We start from the raw sequence: 25,765 nt of genomic DNA on the forward strand, positions 1-25,765 counted from the left end.
CTGGGCGGCTTTGGGCTAGTCGAGTGACTCTCGGTCTGACCTATCTCACAAGATTGTGGTGAGAGGGGAACAACGTGAGCCGTTTGGGGTCCTGCTTGGAGGAAAGGCGGGATCAAAATAAGAGGAGGCCAAGCTGAGCTCCTCGGGCTGACGCAAGTTGTGGTGTCGCGTGACGCACCTGCTTACTAATGCGCCCAATTTAAATCTTTTTTTTTTTTAATAGAAGCTTACTGCTGCAGTCGCACACTGGTTGCGCCTCCATAACCTGAAGCTTGTGTCTTTTCTTCTTTCCTTGCCTCTGCCTTCTGTCTCAAAGCAACGCAGACCTGACCATCTGGTAGGTGATGCAGCGGGACGCCTGGCTGCTGTCGTATCTCTCTTCGAGCTGGGTTCGGCTGGGCATCTCTTTAATATCTTGGTGAATGGGCGCGGCGCGGCCGACCACGCTCATGAGCTTTACCCCCAAAGGCCCCAGCTCTGTGTACTCCTGGAGTTAAGGAAGGAGAAAAGCAAAGTTTTCAGCAAACACTCTTGAAATGTCTGACAAAGGGAAGCTTTAGCTTTTAGCAGTTTGAACATATGAACATATGAAGCTGCCTTATACTGAATCAGACCTTTGGTCCATCAAAGTCAGTATTGTCTTCTCAGACTGGCAGCGGCTCTCCAGGGTCTCAGGCTGAGGTTTTTCACACCTATTTGCCTGGACCCTTTTTTGGAGATGCCGGGGGTTGAACCTGGGACCTCCTGCTTCCCAAGCAGATGCTCTGCCACTGAGCCACTGTCCCTCCCCTAATGCTGACAAAGCTTGTTGGTTTCTGAAGTGCTTCTGGACTAAAAGCTAGCTGTTCTACTGCAGGTAGAGCTACCAAAGGTCCTCTTTATACAGGACGTGTGACATGTTGGGTTCTGTGTTCTCTCTAAGCTGCGTGTGAACGGCTGCTCATTCACACAAGAAGCCCTGCTTAGAAGCTATCTGGAGCCACGCCGGGTCTTGCTGATTTTTAACATTACAGCAGTTCTGTTTTGCTCAGGATGTGAACTGCTCTGCTCAGCGGGGGTGGGGATACAGGGGCCATTGGTTGGGTTCCTTTCTGCTGTCAAATGCCACTCCCCCCCCCCAGCCATAAATCACCTAGCACCCAGGTCCCTCCCCAGCGTGGTGCCCTTGGGAACTGTGGTGCCCTCCAAGACCCTTCCTGGTGTCTACTGAGGAGTTTGTAGAAAGTGGCCAGGTGGGGCTTTGGCCCAGCAAGGGTTTTGATTGGCCACTGGAGATCTAATTGGCTGCACTGATTTTTTTTAAAAAGAAAAGTTGCTTTGGTAGCAGCTGCCGCCCCAGCACAAAGATCCTCCTGCAGCAGCCATTTTGTGGCCTTGCCTACCATGCTGTGTCGTAATCTGGAATTGTTTTCTGTGGCCCCAGAAGGTAGGACCAGAACCAATGGGTTGAAATTAAAAGAGTTTCCGGCTCAACATTAGGAAGAACTTCCTGACCGTTAAGAGCAGTTCCCCAGTGGAACAGGCTTCCTTGGGAGGTGGTGGGCTCTCCTTCCTTGGAGGTTTTTAAACAGAGTCTAGATGGCCATGTGACAGCAATGCAGATCCTGTGAATTTAGGGGGAGGTGTTTGTGAGTTTCCTGCATTGTGCAGGGGGTTGGACTAGATGACCCTGGAGGTCCCTTCCAACTCTATGATTCTATGATTCTGGATGCCAAAGGTGCTCATAGGCCGAAAAGGTTGGGGGACCCCTGAGCTAGCAGAAACCAGATTCTCTAATCCTGGAAACAAGGCATTGGTTCTTTTTAAGGAAACTTAAATGTCAGCATCTCAAAGCCTAATTTGTACTGGGACCAGGAGAAGGGGTGGGGGGTGCGGCTGAAGTCTTCTTTTACCTTGAAGTCAGCTGTGTCTTCATACAGAAGCGAAGGAAGGAACTGGGAGGCCGTCTGCCCTCGCAGGTAGACCAGTTCGGAAGGAAGGTTGGACTGCTCTCCTCCCTGTCCCTTCTGGTCCATGTCCATGGCGAGGATGATTTCAGAGGCGGAGCCCAGCGATTTCATTTCGCAGGAGGTGGCAGCAGTCACAGCCTCCTGTAGGTTTGGATACAGCAGGGGAGAGAGCTGGAGGGATGCGGCTTGTCCTGCAGGGATGAAAACAGTCACGTCATTCATTCATTCATTCATTCATTCATTCATTCATTCATTCAATTCAATTTGTATCCTGCTCTTCCCACCAAAGCAGGCTCAGGGCCAGGGGCGTAGCTAGGGCTTTGGGGGCCTGGGGCCCCTGCTGTGGCAGGCTGGGGGGCGAATGGCTCTCTGCTTGCTTCGGCAGCGACAAGCCACGGCGAGCCACGCCGAGCCGCGGGCTGCGCGCTGCCGCGAGCAGAGAGCCGCTTCCCCCCCGCCTGCCACGGCTGCAGGTCGGCGGCGGCGAGCCCCCTTGGCAATGCGGGGACCCCCCAGACCTGGGGCGACCCGCCCCCCCCCCCCCTCCCTACACCACTGCTCAGGGCGGCTCACATATGCTCATGCGTATACATGAGTATAAACATATAATAAAAACATAAAAACAATAAAAGTAATTTAAAACATAAAAATTAACATTTCAGGTGTGAGCTGGAGGCTAAAAAACTGTGAGCTAGCTCATGCTAACTCAGCTTACAGGGAACATGATGGTGAGTTAATCGATAAAGAACCAGTGGTGGGCGATTTATATTAGTAAAACTCTGGTGACAATTAAATTTAAATTATGCTAATTATCAGGTTGGTTATGAAGTTATTGTTTATCTTCAACAATGTAAAAGGGGGAGAAAAAAGGTCTCCCTCCCCCCGCCGCGCCATGAAAAGAAAAGGATTTGACAAATTGATCTCTATACTTGTATGGAAGAAAGGTGGAAACTGGAAAAGAAAAAAGAGAACCCAAGTTCAAATAAGAATAATTATCCTTACTAAATTAGATAACCAAGATGGGTTATCTAGGCCAGAGGTATAGGGGGAGCCAAATTGAATCTAGATGTATAAGAACCCATTTATGATTCATGGATATTAGATTATATTTTAGCCATCATGCAAAATTCAGTAGCTTTTTGCAGCCGTTCAGAAACTGTGGGTGTACGTGAAGTTTTCCATGATCTCGCTAACAGACGTTTTGCTGCGGAACATATAATTGCTATTAATTCCCTACAAATCAGTGGAATCTCTGAGCTATCCCAAAGGTTTAATAAAATTAAACCAGCTGAGAGAGGTATGGTATGAGATATTATATATTTGTTCTTGGATCTTATGCCAAACTCTTCCATCTGTCTACAAGACCACCAACAATGGTAATAAGTGCCAATTGCACCACGGTTTTTTCAACATTGAGGGGGTACTGACAGATGCATTTTTTTGTATCTTTTAGAAGTAGACAGGAGTGCACTGACCAGAAGTACAGCTGCTGCTGCCACATCCACTCTGCCCATGATTTGAGTACCACGCTATACTGAGAGCCAGTTCGGTACAGTGGTTAAGTGTGTGGACTCTTATCTGGAAGAACTGGGTTTGATTCCCCACTCCTCCACTTTCACCTGCTGGAATGGCCTTGGGTCAGCCATAGCTCTCTTATCTGGAAGAACTGGGTTTGATTCCCCACTCCTCCACTTTCACCTGCTGGAATGGCCTTGGGTCAGCCATAGCTCTTGTAGGAGTTGTCCTTGAAAGGGCAGCTTCTGGGAGAGCTCTCTCACCCCCACCCACTTCACAGGGTGTCTGTTGAGGGGGAGGAAGGCAAAAGAGATTGTAAGCCATTCTGGGACTCTGATTCAGAGAGAAGGGTGGGATATAAATCTACAGTCGTCTTCTTCTCTGAGATGTCTACAGGTGTTTCTCATCCCCCCTTCAGCTGTGAGACTACTGGAAGGGTGGGGGCAGGCCAAGATCATTTGCAGTTACTCTTCTCACGATCCTCATGAGGATTACCTGTAGCATCCTTGGATTCCATTTTCTCCAGTTCTTCCGCTGTAATCTGCAGGCCGGCACCCTGAGTAAGGAATAACTTTCTAGAAAATTAAGGGGGGGGGGGGGGGAAGCAATCTCATATCATTTGAGAAAAGAACATTAGCCATGTATCACTCGTTCGTGCCGCAAGTATGTTGTGCTGATTTGCTGCCAGAATTAATCCTGTGTATGCCTGTACTTCTGCAGATTGCAAGTATATGGCTTTAAAGTTTGGAAAGAGCGGGTGTCAGGAAATGTCAGGTCCCATATATACCTGGCTTTCAGAACACCCTTCTTGCCTCTGGAAGTGAGCTAGGTGACTACCAGAGGCAGAGCCTTCTTGGTAGTGGTGCCATGCAGAAGTCTTCCTGTTGCCCCACCTGGTCAGTTTAAAGTGCTGCATGAGAGTATTTCTAGTCATACTTTTATCTGACCATTTTAGCTTGTAGGGTCCTCCCCCCCCCCTTTTTAAATTGTAAGGTGTGCTTGGGGTTTCCAAAAAGACCCTGGGCATAGTCAGGGAAGCTTCAGTCTCATTTACTTCTTTTTTTCCATGCAGAAAACAAATAGGTTTTTAAAAATGCAAAATACAAATGAAATAAAATTGCAAAATGCAAAAAAAAAAGTCAGAGATCCTGCTCCCCATTCATGTAGACAAGGAAGCCAGTAGCAGGGGTGGCCAAGGGTAGCTCTCCAGACGTTTTTTTGCCTACAACTCCCATCAGCCCCAGCTATTGGCCATGCTGGCTGGGGCTGATGGGAGTTGTAAGCAAAAAAGCATCTGGAGAGCTACCCTTGGCCACCCCTGCAGTAGAGTCTCACAAGGGCTGCGGGTGGGGGAGCTGTTCTGTTAGCAGCGTCCAACTCTCTTATTTTTCTCTCTCCTCCTCCCCAGGTCCCCTGCCCCCACAGGATTTCCCAGCACTCCACCACCCAAAATTTTCTGGCTACACCCCTGCCTCTATTTCTTAAAAATATGCTCTAGCATACTTGGTGGCTTCTTGTCCCAAGCTGGCAGCCGCCTTCCACGGCCTCGCATCCTATTCAATCTTCTCGTTTCTTTATTAGGTTTCTTGCCTGCCTGATTTGCTTTTACATCTTCAGTCTCCTGTTTGACTCTTGAATGCTCTGAATTTTTCTGGGGTTAGTCTGTGGGAACTGGGTGTGTAAATAAACTTCGCTGCGAGGTGTGCAGCAGAAACATGCAAACACACACCTCGTTTCCAGATATATGCATCACAAAGACCTCTCTTTACCTTGATTCAGGTGGGCAGCCATGTTGACATGGAGCAACAGAAGAAATAGGGCTGCCAATCCTCAGGTGGAGTGGCACAACAAAAAATGCAAGCTAGTGACCAATTCACTAAGAAGTATACAGAAATCAGTCCAAATGTCTGATTTCTATATACTTTTTAGTGAATTGGTCACTAGTTTGCATTTTTGCTGTGTCCTCCATTATAGCGACCTCTCTCGGATTGCGTTCTAATCCTCAGGTGGGGGCGGGGGATCCCCCGATTTGGAAGCCCTCCCCCCGCTTCAGGGTCATCAGAAAGCGGGGGGAGGGAAGAGAAATGCCTGCTGCGCACTCCATTATTCCCTATAAAGACCAATTCCCATCAGGTATAATGGAAAATTGATCCGTGGGTATCTGGGGCTCTGGGGGGGGGCTGTTTTTTGAGGTCGAGGCACCACATTTGCAGCATGGCATCCAACAGTTCTTCTCAAAACACCCCCCGGGTTTCAAAAGGATTGGACCAGGGGGTCCAATTCTATGAGCCCTCAAAGTAGGTGCCCCTATCCTTCATTATTTCCAATGGCAGGAAGGTATTTAAAAGGTCCTTTTAAATGTGATGGCCAGAACTCCCTGTGACGGAACCGGCCCGATTCTGCCTTCAGATCCGGTCCCATCAACTACCTTTTGAGTTGTCAGCTCCTGAAGGGAGCTTATCTGCTTCCTGCCACTAGGGCACGCTGCCACCACCTGCTCAATTTAGGGGTTTCTGACCAAGAGGAACAGGACTCCCAATCCCCCTTCCTGCCGGTTCTGTGGCCTCAAGGTCCTCTGCCAACCCAGCACCTGGCTATGACAGAGACCAAAGTCCTTCTTTGGGAGACCCCTGGAGGATTGGCACCCTTGCCAACTGTATGCCTTCCCCCTTCCCTGGACTCCCCTCTGGCAGTAGCGTGGTCTAAGGCGGTTGGGGAACCTATGTGGTACGGAGGGACTACCTTTTTAAACAGACAAAATATTTATTTGAAACATACAACTATTTACAGGCATTATAAAATCGTGAACAGAAGAACTAAATCAAACTAGGATGAAACACTCCTTTCCCTGCTATACAACCGGCTGTGACCATACCATCCAGAACCCACCCACCAGTCTCCAAGACTCAAATCAAGCTGCCCGCTTCCTGCCAAAAAACCAACAATATAAAACCCCGTTCCCACCCAGGAACTGATTTACCTGCTTGCAGGATTCTGGGAGACCAGCCTGACAGACTTCCTGTCACTCTAGGAGGCCTCCTCAGAATTGCTGTTCCCAGACAGGAGGGGAGGAGGAAGAGACTAGGCCCAAAGCAGTTTGACAACCTCCTTCTAGCCAACTCCCAGACAAACACCAGCCAAAATGGCGTTTCTCCACACTCCCTTTGAAGTTCAATTGTGCTTGTCACACCCTTGTTCCTGGCTCCACCCCCAAAGTCCCCAGGTATTTCTTGAATTGGACTTGGCAACCCTAAGAACAAAGTTTGAGTACAGTAGCACCTTTAAGACCAACAATGTTTAATTCTGGGCATAAGTTTTTGTGTGCATGCACACTTCTTCAGATACATTGCAACAGACTTTGCCAATAGGGTTGCCAAGTCCAATTCAAGAAATATCTGGGGACTTTGGGGGTGGAGCCAGGAGACTTCGGGGCGGAGCCAGGAACAAAGGTGTGACAAGCATAATTGAACTCCAAGGGAGTTCTGGCCATCACATTTAAAGGGACCGCACACCTTTTTAAATGTCTTCCTTCCATAGGAAATAATGAAGGATAGGGGCACCTTTTTTGGGGCTCATAGAATTGGACCCCATGGTCCAATCGTTTTGAAACTTGGCGGATACTTTGGAGAGAGTCACTAGATACTATACTGAAAATTTGGTGCCTCTACCTCAAAAAACAGCGCCCCCAGAGCCCCCAAAACCTCCAGATCAATTCCCCATTATACCCTATGAGAATTGATCTCCACATAGAGAATAATGAAGTATTCAGCAGACTTCCCCCCACCCCCCCCCCATTTCTGGCAACACTGAAGGGGGATTGGCCTCTCTACTCACGAGTTGCTGCCAACTTCTTCAAAGTAACACAGACACCCCATCCCAAGAGGAAGCCTTTCAATCAGCAACTGAAGCCTCCGTAGGTAGAAACGCACATGGTTCTCTGGGGGCGGAGCTCCCGCCCCTCCACCGGCCAGACTCCCCGAGGAGACGCCTGTAGCAGCCGGAGAGGATGCAAGGACTACGAATCCCAGCATGCACCTCGCGAAAGGAGGCCGCGCTGTTTCCCCCCACCCCCACCCCTCCCGCTTCCACGTTTTTGGAGATCGGGGGAAAAGGCTGCTAATCCAGGGGTCCCCCGGCAGGGCGAGGAGTTGGGAAGCCTATTTGCCAACCATTAAATATAGGTATGTGGGGGGTTAGTTGCTAGGAAGGGGTAATTGGAATCCCCACTCTCTCTCAGGGGTCATTTTGTAAAAAAATAGGTGGTGGAGCTCATTAGCATAACCCATTAGTATATGCTGCCACCACCCCAGCCAAAAGCAACCTGAAGCAAGAAAGGAGACCCTCCCCAGGCGAGCAAGGCCTCCTTGGGCTGGCTAGAGATCCAGCCAGCCCAAGCAGGCCTCGCTTCCCTGGGGCTCTCATGGGCTGCCCCACCTCCACTCAAAAGGCCAGAAAGCCACCCGCCAACCAAAATCACATAAGAAGTGGAGAAAGGGTGGCGTGTGCTTCTCCAGGGGTTAACGAGAGCTGCTGGGGGCGTGGCAAAGACCCTGATGGCTGGCTGCCTGCCCTCTCTCCTAATCCAAGGATTGTTATGCAGCTGCATCTCCTATTCAATGGACTAGGTAGGTGGGAAGAGGAAGGAACCATCAGAAAGGTTCAGGAGCTGTGCTCCTGTGAGCTCCTGCTAAATCAGAGGCCCGGTCTCTCTACCTATTTATAATGGTTGGCAAAGTCTGTTTCAATATCTCTTGGAGAAGTGTGCATGCACAGTAAAACTTATACCCAGAATTAAACTCGGTTGGTTTTAAAGGTGCCACCGGGCTCAGACATTGCTCTCTCTTTACCTGGGCACTCTCAGGTAGTGGAGCCTACGGTCATAGAGCTTCTTGATGAGGTAGACGTTCTCCTGCTCCAGGTCGTGGGCGGCGGCTTCCATTTCGTCCACCTCCTTCCTATAATGGGCAACCTGCCAAGAAAGAGGAGACTCTGCTAGGAAGCTCTCATTTGACAACATCTTATCTGTTACGGCCCTCTTGACTCCTGTTATCAACACTGACCCATCTCTGGCAGAAGAACTGCATGCAAAGCAGATGCTTCTAGCACTAGCTGCACTCTTGCCCCCACCCAGAGAGCATAACTAATGGTTGTTACTATCTTGGGACTTGTTTCATTAGACAAAAAGTCCAACCTCAACCTGGCAGAAAGGGGTAGCTTCCAGCGGTGTTTTCCAGCCCCTGTGTCTCAAATCAAAAGTGGGTCAGGAAACCTGTGAAAGTGGCTAGCGGGCTGTTGAAGTTTGTATTGATTTGTGCATATTCTTGATGATGATGATGATGATGATGATGATGATATTGGATTTATATCCCGCCTTATACTCTGAATCTGAGTGGCTCAAAATCTCCTTTAGCTTCCTTCCCCTGTGTGGTGGGTGGGGCTGAGAGCTCTTACAGAAGCTGCCCTTTCAAGGACAGCTCTGCCAGAGCTATGGCTGACCCAAGGCCATTCCAGCAGCTGCAAGTGGAGGAGTGGGGAATCAAACCTGGTTCTCCCAGATAAGAGTCCGCACACTTAACCACTACACCAAACTGGCTCTTCCCCCTCCATCCCCAAAGTTGGTCCCTATACCCAGTAGATTTGGAGATGTGTGCCACTGTACTAGAAAGGTTAGGAAAGAAGAAGTTGGATTTATACCCCATCCTTCTGTTAGAGTCTCTTCTCCCCACAACAGACAAACGGTGAAGTAGGTGGGGCTGAGAACCGCACTTGACAGAACAGCTTTGAGAGAACCACAACTGACCCAAGGTCACCCAGCTGGCTGCATGTGGAGGAGTGGGGAATCAAACCTGGTTCTCTCAGATTAGTCGTCTGGTCTTAACCACTATACCAAATTGGCTCTTTAGCACTACAAGGGATGGAATTTCATTTGGTCTTAAGGAGATGACCATCATATTTGGATATCAAGTCAAACCTTATAAGAACATAAGAGGCCTGCTGGATCAGACCAGTGGTTCATTTAGTCCAGCCTCCTGTCTCACAAAGTGGCCAACCAGTTCCTCCGGAGGGTCAACAATAGGACATCGAGCCTGAGGTCTTCTCCTGAGGTTGCCTTCTGACTCTGGGATTCAGAGAATTAGCGCCTCTGAATGTTGGTTCCCCTCAGTCACCACAACTAGTAGCCATTGATAGACTTAATCCTCCACGAATCTATCTAATTCTCTTTGAAAGCTGCTTATTCTTGTAGCCACCACTGCATCCTCCGGCAGCAAATCCCACATTTTAATCACTCTCTGGGTGAAGTATTGTCCATCCTGAACCTACTGCCCGTCAATGATGTGTTATCAACATATTAATTGTTGCCAACGTGTGTGTGTTAAGTGCCATCAAGTCTTTTTCAGGAGAGGCTAGATGGCCATCTAACAGCAATGCTGATTCTGTGGACTTAGGCAGATCATGAGACATGAGAGGGAGGGCAGCCCTTAGTTCTAGTGGCTCCTTCTTACATGCCCAGGGAAATGCTATTCACCGCCTTTGGGCCAGGCAGCAATTTTTCTCCAGGTCAGATCCTAGAGAGTTTTAAAAATGTTGTTGCTGTTGTCTTCTTCTTCTTCTTGACATGGAACAGTGTGTGTGACATTTGTGAATTCCTTGCATTATGCAGGAGGTTAAGACTAGATGACCGTGGAGGTCCCTTCCAACTCTATGATTCTCTGTGATCACTTCTGACTTAAAGCGACCCTATCAATTAAGGACTTCCAAAACAGCCTTGCTCAGGTCTTACAAACTGAGAGAGACCCCAGTTTCCTTGGCTGAGTCAATCCATCTTGTGTTGGGTCTTCTTCTCTTCCTCCTGCCTTCGCTTTTCCCTCTCACACTTACCTCTTCCTTCAGCCACTCATATTCTTTAATCTCCCGGCAGCTGATGCTGTCGATGTGCTTAACGGCATTCTGAGGAAAGAAAATAAGAGGACATCCTGGCTGAAGCGGAAACCCTTTGGCCCCGAAGGATGGGTGAGGCAAGAATCTCGTGCTCACCATGGGCTCTGAGGCAGTTGGAAACTTGAACAAAACTCCTTTTTTGTTACTTAAAACATTCTAATGCTGTTGGTTTTGCACAAGAGCAGTCTGGCGGCTTATAACAATATCTCACATTTTTAATAATTGGGGCTGAGGTAAAAAATAAGATGCTGGTACTTATATATAAGGTTGTACCAGGGGTCATTTTGTAGAAAAAAACAGGTGGTGATGCTCATTAGCATAACTCATTAGCATATGTCCCCACCACCAGCCAAAAGCAGCCCAATACAGGAAAGGAGAGTCTTAGGCGAGTGAGGCCTGCTTGGGCTGGCTAGAGATCCAGCCAGCTCAAGCAGGCCTTGCTCACCTGGGGCTCTCCTTGGCTGTCCCCTCCAGTCAAAAGGCCAGCAAGCCACCTGCCACCCAAAATCACATAAGAAGTGGAAAAATGGTGGCGTGGGCTTCTCCAGGGGTTAATAAGGGCTTTTGGGGGTGTGACAAAGCTCCTGGTGGCTGGCTGGCTGGCTGCTCTCCTAATCCAAGGATTGTTATGCAGCTGCACCTACTATTCAATGGACAAGGCAGGTGGAGAGGAGGGGGGGCGTCAGAAAGGTTCTGGAGCTGTGCTCCTGTGAGCTCCTGCTGAATTCAAAGCTTGTACAATTGTACCAATTTCCACCTATTCCCATCTCCCTTGGCAGATGCTTACTAGGCTGTTCCTGAGGGTCTCCTCTCTCTTCTTCTAGTGGAGTAAGGTGGGCCCATGCATGAGGATCAGAACTTGGGAGAGCCCAGAAAAAAGTTGCCGGTATTCAGTGCCACTGAGTACCCTCAGAAAAAGAGCCCTAAAACTGGTGATTAGCCACATTCTAGAATAAAACATGCAGGCTCCCTTAACCATATGGAATAGCAATATAAATATGTTAGGGATGCCATCTTAAAATGATTTTTAACTTGCTTTTTTAACTTGTATTAATCTTGCTATATTTGCATTTTAATGTTTTTGTACGTTTGTCTTATGCAGGGCTTTTTGGATAGAAGAAGCCTGGCAGGAACTCATTTGCATGTAAGGCCACACTGACTCTGTCTCTCCTCCACAATGACATCTGAAAAGAACAGGAGCTACACTCCTCTCTCTCTCTCTCACACACACACACACACACACTCTTATTTGCTCTGAAACGAAAGCAAAACAAACGGAGGGACTGTGCTGCTGACCCTTCCCCATGTAGTACTTCCTGCTCAACTTTAAAGGCACACAGACACACACACATTTTGAAATGGACCTGCTTGCAAGTTTCTAAACCTGCTGGAGATCTAGAGGTGCATGGTGGCTGTGGGGGGGGGGGGGCTTCCTCCACCAGCCAGGTGGCTGGGGGCCGGGGTAAGGCTGTAAAACTGGGGGATCCCCCACTGGGACCTTGGGATTGGAAGCCTATCAAGGGTTAAGCTTGCCAACAGGCCTGGAAAAACATGCCCTGCCTACTGAATAGAGGCTTAGTAGTTATAAATGGGTAACTGAAGCTTTTCACTGTGCACCTGGAAGTCATAGTGACCTCTGGTGACTGACTTCTACTGGGGGCCTGGAGGATATTCAGCCTGGAGGTGGCTGAATAAAGCCTGCCCCTGTCCTCCCGACTGCTGGTATTCCAAGGAGGTCTCCCATCCAAGCACTTGGTCCTGCTTAGCTTCTGAGATCTGACAAGATCGGGCTTGCCTGGGCTATCCAGGTCAGGGCTCCATGTCCTACTCCTAATAGGCACTAGAAATTTGATCTGCCCATAACTCCAAAGAAGGACCAAGATTTCAAAACTAAAAACATACCTCAGTGCCCATTCTTTCTTGAGTTCCATTTGCTTCAGTGTGTATTTGTCGATTTTTTGCTTTGTTTCTTCTAGAGCAAGTCTAAAATATTCTTTTTTTTTCGGTGCGGAGGGGGGGAGAAAATAACTGTTAGAATCATTATTTCTTGCTTTACGACTGGTGCTTGCACAGGGACCTTTCCTTTCCTTATAGCACATTCAAATCAAGATCCATTAATGTAGTCATAATTTTTTTTACTGAGTAGTTGGCCTTTTGGAGGTTCTTGCTGTTAGATCGCAGAACGCCTTTTTTCAGTAACGAGAATACAGTCTCATCTTAATAATGTAACGGTTCTTTTTGTACTCCCTTCCTGGATTGTGTGCCATTTAGAGGTTTTTTTTAAAGTAAAGATAGTCAGTGCCGGATTAAACCCTGTGGAGGCCCCTAGGCAGCGGAATCTTGGGGGCCCCCTTGCAAATTATCTCCTAATATCTCCTCCAGGCACCTTCTCAAAAGGCCCTTTGATAAAGCTGTGAGGGAGAGGCAGAGAGAGTCAAACCAGCCCGGGGCCCCTAAAAGTGTGGGGGGGTTCATAGGACAGTGCCTACTCAGCCTAATTGTTACTCCAGTCCTGAAGGTAGTCCCCTGTGCAAGCACCAGTCATTTCTGACTCTGGGGTGACGTTGCATCATGACGTTTTCACGGCAGACTTTTTACGGGGTGGTTTGCCATTGCCTTCCCCAGTCATCTGCGCTTCCCCGCACCCCCTCCCCCGCCAGCAGCTGAGTACTCATTTGACCGACCTTAGAAGGATGGAAGGCTGAGTCAACCTTGAGCCGGCTATCTGAACCAAGCTTTTGCTGGGATCGAACTCAGGTTGTGAGCAGAGAGCTTGGACTACAGTACCGCAGCTTTACCACTCTGTGCCACAGGGCTACTTGTTGTAGAGTTTAAGCATACTTAAAAGACCCACACACCTCCCCCCACATTGTCCTGCCCAGCAGATAAGATCTGCCTCACAAGTGTTTACTTTTTCTTTGTGTTCTTGCTCAGCCTGATGCTGGAACAGATCACGTGTGGTCTCTTAATTTTTGTTTACTGAAGTTCCTTATATTTGAATGCTCTCAGACTGAGCTCTGTAAACACACCATGCCTGTTTGGTCTCATAAGGATGTCAAGGCCCCTGGGGGGAGAGATCTGATGTGCCCAGTCCTGCTCCCTGCCACTGTTCTGAGCGGGAGTAAGAGAATTGTTGTTCTTTTTAAGAAAAAGGCAGTGTTATGTGTGACTGTACATCACTTTTGGCAAAAACCCTGAAGTGCCATAGGATAGCACCACACATTGCCAGAAACATTATGGTTTTACCACAGAGTTACTGGCAATTCCTAGAGTTTCCCTATGTCTTTTCCAGGTCTTTACGGGAAGTGATGTAGGCTGCAGTGGGTATCACAGCCCACCCCACTGTCCCCACCCACCGGTTCCAGTCACTGCCTAGCAATCCAAATCAAAATGGGCATCTTTCTAAAATGTAATGCTTTGCAGTGCAGTGTTCAGCTGTCACCGAAGAAAAGGGACAGAGACCTTTTGTCACCTCAAGAACAGGTTTTTGGCTGAACAAGTTTCAGATTGGCAGACTCAGGGGAGACAAAGACGAAGCCTGGATGAGGCCTGCCAACCTCCACATGGGACCTGGGTTGGATTGCCAACACCCATACACTCGAAATCTCTCAAATCACTCCAGGTGACAGAGATCAGTTCCCCTGGAGAAAATGGCTGTTCTGGAGGGTGAACAGCAGGGGTGGAATTCTAGCAGGAGCTCCTTTGCATATTAAGCCACACACCCGTGATGTAGCCAATCCTCCAAGAGCTTACAAAAAAAGAGCCTTGTAAACTCTTGGAGGATTGGCTACATCAGGGGTGTGTGGCCTAATATGCAAAGGAGCTCCTGCTAGAATTGCACCCTTGGTGAACAGTATGGCAGTATATCTGCTGAGGTTTCCGCCTCCTCAAACCCTGCTCTCCTCAGGCTCCACCTCCGAAATCTCCAGGTAGGAATGGTGGGGAGGCACGGTGACGCAGCAGTAGAGCATCTGCTAGGTAAGCAGAAGGTCCCAGGTTCAATCCCCGGCATCTCCAACTAAAAGGGTCCAGGCAAATAGCATGAAAAACCTCTGCTTGAGACCCTGGAGAGCCACTGCCAGTCTGAGTAGACGATACTGATTTAGATGACTGAGGGTCTGATTCAGTATAAGGCAGCTTCATATATGTTCATATCTCCACCAAGTACTGGCAATTATATGAATCCAGCACTTCCTGCACAGTTACACTTGATGGAGACCCTACAGAGACTCTGCAGCAAATTTTGCTGCCTGGCACTGCCAGGTACTTGGCCACAGTAACTAGGAAGAAGAAGAAGAAGATACTGGATTTATATCCTGCCCTCCACTCTGAAGAGTCTCAGAGCGGCTCACAATCTCCTTTACCTTCCTCCCCCACAACAGACATCTTGTGAGGTGGGTGGGGCTGGAGAGGGCTCTCACAGCAGCTGCCCTTTCAAGGACAACCTCTGCCAGAGCTATGGCTGACCCAAGGCCATGCTAGCAGGTGCAAGTGGAGGAGTGCGGAATCAAACCTGGTTCTCCCAGATAAGAGTCCGCATACTTAACCACTACACCAAACTGGCTGTCCTAAGCGGGTAAGGAAGAAGAAGAAAAACAAGGAAAGGGAAGATAGCATAGGGTGCTGAAACTTTATAATGGTGTAGCCATTGAATAGTTCCTAGAACCTTTAAAGAAAAAATTAGATGTCATGGAAATGCCTGCTTTGTCATTCAGTTTTATGGTGGCGGCTGCAAGCATAGCCAGCTTCAAGAGGGGACTGGATAAACATATGAAGCAGAGGTCCATCAGTGGCTATTAGCCACAGCGTATTGTTGAAATTTTCTCTCTGGGGCAAGTGATGCTCTGTATTCTTGGTGCTTGGGAGGGGCAACAGTGTGAGGACTTGTAGTGTCCTGGCCCCACTGATGGACCTCCTGATGGCACCTGGGTTTTTTGGCCACTGTGTGACACAGAGTGTTGGGTTGGATAGGCCATTGGCCTGATCCAACATGGCTTCTCTTACGTTCTTATTCCTACTCCCAGGGTTTCCCACCCCCTGGAAAAAGAGGTGCTGGAACTCTCATGAAGGAAACGAAGGAGAAACACACGGGTGCCCCTCATGAACTTTTAAACATTTTTTTTGACAATTTTGTTTCTGCAAAGAGGTCCCGTTCCCCCAGAAAAAAAAGCTGTGCCTACTCCTATTACATCATTCATAGGATGTCCTGTACTGAATTTTCCCCCCACCCCATTTCTGTACTCTGTAATCTGCACTGAGTCTTTGTGGGGAAAGCAAGCTGTGAGTTAAAGAACCAAAAGTTGACAACTTTCCAAAAGGGCTGAATGTCAACCCTTTCAAACATTTAACCTTCAAAATTCAACTACAATGCAGAGTTTTCTTCAGTTGCAAACTCTAGCTCAGCGATGGCTTTTTCAGAGATTGAAACCACCCCACTTCTCATGGGGTGTTATTATTAACCCACTTTTTGCTTCTGGCATAAACAAGTTGAGCAGGTTTTTTAAATGTTATTTTAGAAACCTGCAAAGCCTGTATGGCCAGAGGCATCAAGTGGGACAACAGAAATGCATATGTACCACTTTATTTATTTATTTATTCTATTGGATTTATATCCCGCCCTCCCCGCCGAAGCAGGCTCAGACTCCTCCCATTTTCCTCAAAAACATGTCCCAGTAAAATGCATTGCATTGTTGCTGTTTAGCTCCTCTCCCCGGGTCAGCCCTAAACTGTCTGGCATCCTAGGCAAAGCTAGCTTCTGGCACGCCCACCCACTCATAATGTCACTGAGTCACATGGGGGATGCCCAATTTGCATCCCCAGAAAACTGTGTCCTAGGCAACTGCCTAGTTTGCAGGGCCGGATTAACAATTAGGCCAAGTAGGCAGTGGCCTATGGGCCCCCACGTCTTTAGGGGCCCCGGGCTGCCTCCCCTCCCGCATTCCCCCGCTGCTTGCAGCCCTCCCAGCCAGCAACTGAGCCGCTCTTTGCCCAGCTTGTCTGGTGCAGCTGCTGGTGGCGTTGTCGCCAAGTTTGCCTCTCTCTGCCTCTCCCCTGCAGCTTTGTCAAAGGGGCTTTTGAGAAGCTGCCTGCAGGCTGCAGCAGGGGTCGTGGGTAATAGGGCAGGCGCCTCGACTCTGAGATAATTTCTGAGATTTTGACTGCCTAGGGCCCGGGGCCTCCACAGGGTTTAATCCAGTTTCCCTAGTGGCAGAGCCGGCCCTGCTCCCCCCTCCCCATGAACTGACTTGTCTGCTTGCAGACTGTAGTACTGGCCCAAGAGCAGCTCACCTGTCATTTCCTCAAGGTCTTCCTTGAGCTTCTTGATGTCTTGCTCTAGGCTCTGGATTTGTTGGGCATGGTCAGCACTCCCCACGTTTTTATACTCCAGCCAGTAGTCCACATCCGCTTGTTTCACCAGAAGCTTTTGCTCAAAACTGTTGATCTGAGAGCGCATGTCTGTTGGATAAGGAATGGGTTTACAAGAGATTTACATACATATGTTGATTCAAGGGAGTATTTATAAGGCTTGCAATTGTTCCATTGAACATATGAAGAACATATGAAGCTGCCTTATACTGAATCAGACCCTCGGTCCATCAAAGTCAGTATTGTCTACTCAGACTGGCAGCCGCTCTCCAGGGTCTCAAGCTGAGGTTTTTCACGCCTACTTGCCTGGAACCTTTTCATTTGGGAGATGCCAGGGATTGAACCTGGGACCTTCTGCTTACCAAGCAGATGCTCTGCCACTGAGCCACCGTCCCTCCCCAAATTTTGAATTTTGAAATTCAGGAGCAAAACCGAGCAAGAGACTGGGCAGGGAGCGGTGTTCCCTCTAAGCTGAGTTAGTGTGAGCCGGCTCACATATTTTTAGCCTCCTTTTTGTTTTAGTTCAAGAAAAAGAGCCCCTGAGCACACTAATTTATGGAGCAGCTCACCACTTTCATGCCAGTAACCGTACTGGTCTGAAGCATAAAGGTAAGAGTTCAGAGGCACCTTTAAGACCAACAAAGTTTTATTCAAGGTTTGAGCTTCTGTGTGCACGCACACGTCTTCGGATAGAGCAAAATGGAAGAAAAGCATTCAGACCTACAGATAGAGTCTGAACGGCAAATTAGCATATAACACGATGAAGATATCTTAAGACATGCAAAGACAAAACAGGAATGACAAGTTAAGTGTACAGGGTCAGCAGCTGTATGGATTTAATCAAGGGGCAACGACAGTTGAAGGAATAGATATGTCAAAAATAAAAGATAGATGTGTAAAAGAATCTTTTCTAATAGTGGGAAGTTAACGGAGACTCCTGGAATTGCTTGGGAGAAGACCTGCTTCCAACCTCACTCCTGCAAATGGTTTGTATGTCAGTATACCCAGTATGACTCTGATGATGTCTCAAAGGCACAGAAAGTATCGTGTCCCTATGCTGTTGGAATAATGGAGGGGGGGGGGGTTGTAGAAGGAACTGCTTTGCATATTAGGCCACACACCCTTGATGTAGCCAATCCTCCTAACATAAGAACATAAGAGAAGCCATGTTAGATCAGGCCAATGGCCCATCCAGTCCAACATTCTGTGTCACACAGCGGCCAAATATATATATATATATACACACACAAACACACACTGTGGCTAATAGCCACTGATGGACCTCTGCTCCATATTTTTATCTAACCCCCTCTTGAAGGTGGCCATGCTTGTGGCCGCCACCACCTCCTGTGGCACCTCCTGGAGCTTACAGTAGGCCCTGTAAGCTCTTGGAGGATTGGCTATATTGAGGGGGTGTGGCCTAATATGCAAAGGAGTTATTGCTACTAAAAAAAGCCCTGGCATAATGAAAGGGTTGAAGATACACTTTTGCTTCCATTACTTTAAGGACAGGGCAGATCTGATGCCCACCATACCCTCCCGTCCCCTAAACATCAATGTTTCTTGAGCTATCCTGATGCGTGACTTGCCTTTAATCAGTTTTTCCTGGTCCTTAATGTACTGCCACTTGTCCTTCATGGCTTTCTCCACATCGTCCCTGGTCACAACCTCAAGTTTCTCTAGTTCCTTCTCCTGCTCTTTCAGGGCGGCCAGAAGTGCCCGGATGTTACCAGTCTGTTCTGTCTTTAGATTCCGGTTCTGAGAAGAAAGGGAGATGCAAATGTTTTGACTTGTCCTATTGGTCATTTTGATTCATAAGAATGTAAGAATAGATTAATAGCAAAAGAAGGAGGCCATCTAAGATGGCAAGCAGCTTGGGAACATTTGATTACAGTGGCTGTCTCTTTGTGCGTTCCCAATGTAATAACGATGTACAGATTTGAATAACAACAGTTCTTATTGCACTTTTGTCTGTTCTTCTCTTCTTCTTGAGAGGAGGCAAATAGCAGTGCCCCCAGCAAGGCTCCCTCTAAGCTATAGAGTCTTGTGAGCAAAAATTCTACTTTGTGAGCTACTGGCATTAAAGTTGTGAACTACTGTAGAAATTAAGTGCGCTCTGGAGCCATCCTTCCTGAGCTAAGACAAAAATGTGTGAGCCGGAGGCTAAAAAACTAACTTAAAGGAAACACTGGTCCCCGGTGCCAAAAAAAAATGCACACAAAATAAAGCAGGGGATTGTTAACGTGGAATGAAATTGACCCTTCAAGGAGAAGAAGGAGAAGAAAAAAAAAAATTGGATTTATATCCTGCCCTTCACACTGAATTTCAGAGTGGCTCACAATCCCCTTTTCCTTCCTCCCCCCTCAACAGCCACCCTGTGGGGTAGGTGGGGCTGAGAGAGCTCTCACAGCAGCTGCCTTTTCAAGGACAATTCCTACGAGAGCTATGGCTGACCCAAGGCCATTCCAGCAGCTGCAAGTAGTGAAATGGGGAATCAAACCCGGTTCTCCCAGATAAGAGTCCACACACTTAACCACTACACCAGACTGGGAAGAATACTCTTTCTTTCTCCAATGCTGTGGCCCCAGTTCATATCAGGCCCTCCCAAAGCTGCTTATTAAAAAGGCAAAGTAAATCTACTAATTTTATTTATTTAAAACATTTATACATCATTCTTTGTCTCAGGCAACCAAAGCCCATTCTAGCTATCTGTCTAGTCCATTTTTATCCCACCCTTCCTTCAAAGATCCTAGTGTGCAGGGCCAGCCCTAGGGTGCATAGTGCCCTAGGCAGCCCCGCTGCCCCCTTTCCCCCTCTGCGGCCCTCTCCCCCTTCCACTGCCCCACCACCCCCTCCCCTACCCTCCGCAGCGCTGTGCCCTGCCGTTCTCGTCCTGCGGCACCTCCTCCTCCCTCCGTTCTTCACAGTTTTAAGGCTATGGAAGGGGTGATGAGGCGCCACGCTCCAGGCTCTTTAAAGGCTGCCTCCCTCCCGCCAATCAGCTGATCAGTGGGGAAAACCACGGAGGCTGGAGGCTCCTATGCCCCTTCGGTGCGCTCACTATCAGTGCTGGGGGCAGCAGCGGCAAGCAACCCGCTGAAAGAGTGATGCCGCCCTTGCCTCCTCCTCACTTCCTTCCCACGGTCGGGGAGGAGGCGGCAAGGGCGCCACCGCTCTTTCAGTGGGTCGCTTGCTGCTGCTGCCCCCAGCACTGATTGTGAGTGCGCCGGAGGGGCAGAGGAGCCTCCAGTCTCAGCTGATCGCCAGGGTGGGGGAGGAGCCAGCCTTTAAAGAGCAGGGCGCTTGGTGCTTCATCACTCCTTCCATAGCCTTAAAATTGTGAAGAATGGAGGGAAGAGGAAGGTAGGAAGGCAAACAGGGATTTGCCTAAGGGGCGGGGGAGGAGGCCAAATTCGGAGCCTCCACCTTGCCGGCACCCTAGGCAAATGCCTCGTTTGCCTAATGGGAGGGCTGGCCCTGCCAGTGTGGTGTACATGATTCTTCCTCCTCTTTTTGATCCTTACAACAACCCTGAGAGGCAGGAGAGGCTGAAGTGAGGGACCCCAAGGTCACTCAGTGAGTTTCATAGCGGAGCAAGGATTTCAGAGGCTAGTGCAATGCATGAACATGATGGAAATCCATCATGTAATTGGGCCTTAAGGCTACCTCATGAACAGGGAACGTCCTGGATTGTACCTCCATCCCATTAGCCACTAAACAGTAGTTGCTTTAAGCAGAGATGCTGTTTCACTTACCCTTTCATTGCATCTCTCATTAATTTCTTCGTAGCGTTTGATTTCAAACAGAAGCTGATCGATGACCTCATCTTTTATCTGTATTCTACAGAGAAACCAACAAATGGAAGGCGCTACCATGAAGCTACTGAGAGGTATTTAAAACAAAAATTGCATGGGGAATTACCAGTCTTTTTTTTGTGTGGAAACCAAATAACAAAAGCGTAGCAGCGTGGAATTTAAAGGGGTCTGAACGTTATTAAATGTAGTTCACACCGCTGCATTGTGGAAGGCCAGATTTCTGCAATGTGACCATACCATAAGCTGAAAACAGCTTGAAAGACATATATTCTCCTAGAATTTCTCCTGATCTCCAGACCACATAGTTGCCCTGGAGGAAATGGCTGCTTTGGAAGGTGGACTCTATGGCACGCTATCTGTTGAGGTCCCTTCCCTTCCCAAACCTTGCCCATCTCAGGATTCACCCCCCAAATCTCCAGGTATTTCCCAACCTGGAGCTGGCAACCTTACCTAGATCTGCACATACCCATTTTACACGAGAACTGAAAGAACATGATGTGTTAATATGCTAAGGGAATCCCCCCGCCCCCGGATATATCTATATAATGTAACTGTCTTCCCTCCTCCCTACCACTTCAGCTTACTGACCCCCAAGAAATGCTGCTGCTGGGGAGATAAGGTACCCCCAGAAACAGTACAGGTCTGTAGAAGGAAGGTGGAAATTGCAGATTTAATTGGGATTCAACCCATAGTGTCTGTCGACTTGAATTTGAAAACAACCTAAGTTTTTGTGTGAGTGTGTTCACACATGTCCCAGTTCACACATGTCCTATACTGTAGGGTTGCTAACCTCCAGATGCCACCCAAGAGCACCACAGAACAAAGTAGAAACACCAAAATCACTGTGGAAAATTAATGAAATACATTCACCATTCAAGATCTATAGTACCGGAATCCCTTTAAAAATTTTTTTTTAAATCACTATCAAAATAGAAAAATGCAATAAAGTCGTAGCAAACTCTGGGTTTGGAAACTGTCTGGGTTTGGAAATTCTTGGAGGTTTGGGAGGCTGGGCCTGGACAGAGACCTGAGCCATCCTCCAAAGCAGATGTTTTCACCAGGGGAACTGCTCTGTGTCGTCTGGAGACCAGCTGTAACTCTAAAAGATCTCCAGGTCCCATTTGGAGGTTGAAACACCAAAATCACTGTGGAAAATTAGTTAAATACATTCACCATACAAAATCTATCGTATTAGAATCACTGTTTAATATCAAAATAGAAACATGCAATAAAGTCTTAGCGAACTCTTGAGCAGTTCAACCTTTCCAACAATATCACAATCCAGACTTCTGAAGCTTCACAAAATATTCAAGACCAACCCACCCGCTCCTGCAGGGAGTGCTTGAAATTGACTCCGTTGTGCACAGTTCATTCATAAACACATTTATGTGGATGTTTCCCATTTTCATGAAATTATGTCTTTGGAAGATGGAAAGCTGTACATTACATCTTTGAAATACAGTGAAATGTGTTTATGAACGAACTACGCGCAAGGGAGTCAATTTCAAGCACTAGCACTTTCAATCCCTCCCGCAAGAGTGGGTGGATTGGCCTTGAATATTTTGTGAAGCCTGAGAAGTCTAGACTGTGACGCTGTTGGAAAGGTTGAACTGCACAAGAGTTTGCTAAGACTTTACTGCATTTTTCTATTTTGATATTGCATTTTAAAAAGTTTAAACAGTGATTCCAATACTATAGATTTTGTATGGTGAATGTATTTAATTAATTTTCCATGGTGATTTTGGTGTTTCAACCTCCAAATGGGACCTGGAGATCTTTTAGAGTTACAGCTGGTCTCCAGACGACACAGAGCAGTCCCCCTGGTGAAAACATCTGCTTTGAAGGATGGCTCAGGTCTCTGTCCAGGCCCAGCCTCCCAAACCTCCAAGACTTTCCAAATCCAGACATAGGCGTAAACTACACAGGGGCTTGGGGGTTTGAGCCCCCCCACCCGGATTTTCCTGGCAGGGGCTGAGCTCCCTCTGGGCAACCTACACAGGACTTGGGGGTTTTTAATTTAAATTTTCAAGGAGGAGAGATCATTATCTTCAAAGGCATGAATGGGGTGGTAGAGTCTATGTGTGATTTTCCCTCTGGGCTGCAAAGAAGTTAGTGGTGTTAATGACTTTACAACCTCAGAACAAAATAGGAGTCATTTGCACCTTTAAGACCAACTTAGTTTTATTCAGAACGTAAGCTTTCGGGTGCTCTGAGCACACTTCATCAGACGAGGACTGTGCCAGATTCCCCGTCTGATGAAGTGTGTTTAAAGCACACGAAAGGTTACGTTCTGAATAAAACTAAGTTGGTCTTAAAGGTGCTATTGACTCCTATTTCGTTCTATGACTTCAGACCAACATGGCTGCCTACTTGGATCTATTTACAACCTCAGCTTCTTAGAAATGCTAATTGAGCTAAAACAGAATAAAACTTTGTTTGTCTTAAAGGTGTTACTGGCAACCCGAGGTCAGTGGGATGGCAGCAAAGATCCTTTTGCCCACAAAGGGCTGGCAAGGAAAGAGAACCCTCTCTTCAGGCCCCCAGCCGTGCACATACTGAGATGTTGAATTTCCTGCCCGTTATACATACTGATATTCCAACAGAGCTTCTGGAAAATAAGTTCGAACTTCCTGCTGCTGAGATGCCTTTTTCTTCTTCTTCTTTTCCTTCTTGTCTTGTTTCTTCTTGTCTTTCACCATGGCTTACGACTTTGTAGCACAAAAAGGGATCTGAGAGAAACAGAAGCAAGGCTTAGATAATGCATCTTCTGTGTTGTAATTCCTGATCAATGCATCTCTGTAAGATTTTGCCCAAGTGTTCAGTCACAAGGCTCCTTTATTTTCATTTATTTTATTTTATTTACCTTACATTTGTATGCCACCCACTCCATATACGGACTCTGGGCGGCTCACAGTCATAATATAATAGTAACAATACTTTATGATTATAAAATCAACACACATAAAAATTTATAATTTAAAAACTTAGAAATGGTGCTATAAAATTTCTTACAAAGGCGGTCCAGCTTTGTTTTAGCTCTTAATTCTCTGTATAGCTCTATGGGGTGTCGTATAGGTAGAGGATAGTATTCAGCGGCAAAGTAGTGGCAGCTCCTCACGCGTTAGTTACTGTAGGCCTGCCGAAAAAGGTCGGTTTTGCAGGCCCTGCAGGATTGGGAGAGATCCCTCAGGGCTCTCGTGGCCTCTAGAAGGGCATTCCATAAATTAGGGGCTGCCACCGAGAAGGCCCTCGCTATGTAGAGCATAATCTGGCGTCCCTTGGTCCGGGGATGGATAAAGATGTTGATTCAAAAAATTTTTTTAATGATGAGGCTTGAAGCAAACATTAACAGCGTGCATTTGCAAGACCAGGTCCTGCCAGACTGAAATGAATCCAAAGTTATCATGCAATTATAGGTTACAGAATAACGGCTGCCCTTTTTCCAGCCCCTGTCAAAAGTTTCTTGAATTAATATTCCTTCAAGAATATACCCTACCTTCTGGGGCCACAAAAACAATTCCACACCATGGTGGAATTGTTTTCTGTGGCCCCAGAAGGTAGGACCAGAGCCAATGGGTTGAAATTAAATCAAAAAAGTTTCCGGCTCAACATTAGGAAGAACTTCCTGACCGTTAGAGCGGTTCCTCAGTGGTTTCCTTAGGAGGTGGTGGGCTCTTCCTGGGTCATCTAGTCCAACCCCTTGCAAAATGCAGGAAATTCACAAATACCTACCCCTCAAATTCACAGGATCCTCCTTGCTGTCAGAATGCTATCTAGCCTCTGTTTAAAAACCTCCAAGGAAGGAGAGCCCACCACCTCCCGAGGAAGCCTGTTCCACTGAGGAACGAATCTAACGGTCAGGAAGTTCTTCCTAATGTTGAGCTGGAAACTCTTCTGATTCAATTTCAACCCATTGGTTCTGGTCCTACCTTCTGGGGCCACAGAAAACAATTCCCCACCATCCTCTATAGGACAGCCCTTCAAGTACTTGAAGATGGTGATCATACTATGCACATAATTCCAATTATTTAATGTTTAGGTATATAGTGAGGGAAAGACCTCTTACCCATCCTCAGGACCAAATATGTCATATACAGGGCCGGATCGGGGGGGGGGGGGGGAGGCAGAGGGGGGTGCTTGCCCCGGGTGCTGACAGAGGGGGGGCACCAAATTGGGTATGGAGTCCATTGTATTCTATGGGACCATAACATAGAATGGCCCATAAGGGGGCGCCATTTTTTGATTTTGCCCCCCCCCTCAAAAAACATGTAGATTCGGTCCTGGTCATATATTCCTGTTTATGAGTCTGGCAAAGAGCACAAGGATAAGTATTTATATATTTCACATTATATATTTCACATGGCCTCCAATTGCGGTTTACGGCATCCATAAAAAATGCACAAAAGTAGCAACACACATATACAACTGCTAGGCAGATGTTATTTTAGCCAGTATCCTCTCCTGAAACTGTTCCTGCCATTGTTTCTAGCAAATTAAAACACTCCTCATAAAAGGGACAAGATCCAGGAATAATGAAAGCTGTTTCTATATAACAGGGGTGGCCAAACTGCAGCTCAGGAGCCACATGTGGCTCTTTTGCACATCAAAGCCCCCACTGCCCCATCGGCTGGCTTGGGGGATGCATTTAAAGTTAAAGTTGCTTTCTTTCCACTTCTCCCTCTTCCTTCCTTCCTTCCTTCCTTCCTTCCTTCCTTCCTTCCTTCCTTCCTTCCTTCCTTCCTTCCTTCCTTCCTTCCTTCCTTCCTTCCTTCTTTCTTTCAGCTCTCAAACATCTGGCATATTCCATGTGGCTCTTACATTAAGCAAGTTTGTCTACCCCTGCTATGTACTTTCTCTTGAAAGGGCCCATCCCCTCAATGGCAGTTGGAAGGTGAGTGGGAGGGGGCTCCTTTCTGAGAACCCCTTCCCCATGGAACTTTCTGGAACTGAACTTTGGTTGTACGCTCCATGTTTTGTTTAATTCTTCAAACTGCCCGAGATGCCAACGTGAATGGCAGTATGAAATAAATAAAATACTTTTGCACATAAGGAAGTCTGGCTCACTAAACAACGGCTGAGGAGCATTTGCCCTTCTGCAAAACTATCAGAAATCTTCAGAGCCATTTTAAAAAACTGCCTCCACACAACAGACATCAGTTCCTCTGAAGAAAATGACCGCTT

General features: G+C 47.5%; 1 protein-coding gene across 1 annotated transcript; it reads right to left on the reverse strand.

Annotated features, from left to right (window-relative positions):
• Positions 1 to 198: 198 nt before the first annotated feature.
• On the reverse strand, positions 199 to 23,313 carry CCDC83 (coiled-coil domain containing 83). Its single transcript, XM_060235000.1, has 10 exons — positions 23,174 to 23,313; positions 20,525 to 20,609; positions 18,359 to 18,527; positions 16,692 to 16,859; positions 12,302 to 12,396; positions 10,344 to 10,412; positions 8,312 to 8,433; positions 3,960 to 4,039; positions 1,893 to 2,140; positions 199 to 487 (listed from the first exon to the last, which is right to left on the reverse strand). The coding sequence occupies exons 1-10, from the start codon at positions 23,281 to 23,283 to the stop codon at positions 311 to 313; spliced, it is 1,323 nt and encodes a 440-aa protein (XP_060090983.1). The 5' UTR covers positions 23,284 to 23,313; the 3' UTR covers positions 199 to 310.
• Positions 23,314 to 25,765: the final 2,452 nt, after the last annotated feature.

This window comes from Heteronotia binoei, chromosome 3, assembly GCF_032191835.1.
Source record: "Heteronotia binoei isolate CCM8104 ecotype False Entrance Well chromosome 3, APGP_CSIRO_Hbin_v1, whole genome shotgun sequence".
In the NCBI taxonomy this organism is placed as follows: Eukaryota; Metazoa; Chordata; class Lepidosauria; order Squamata; family Gekkonidae; genus Heteronotia; species Heteronotia binoei.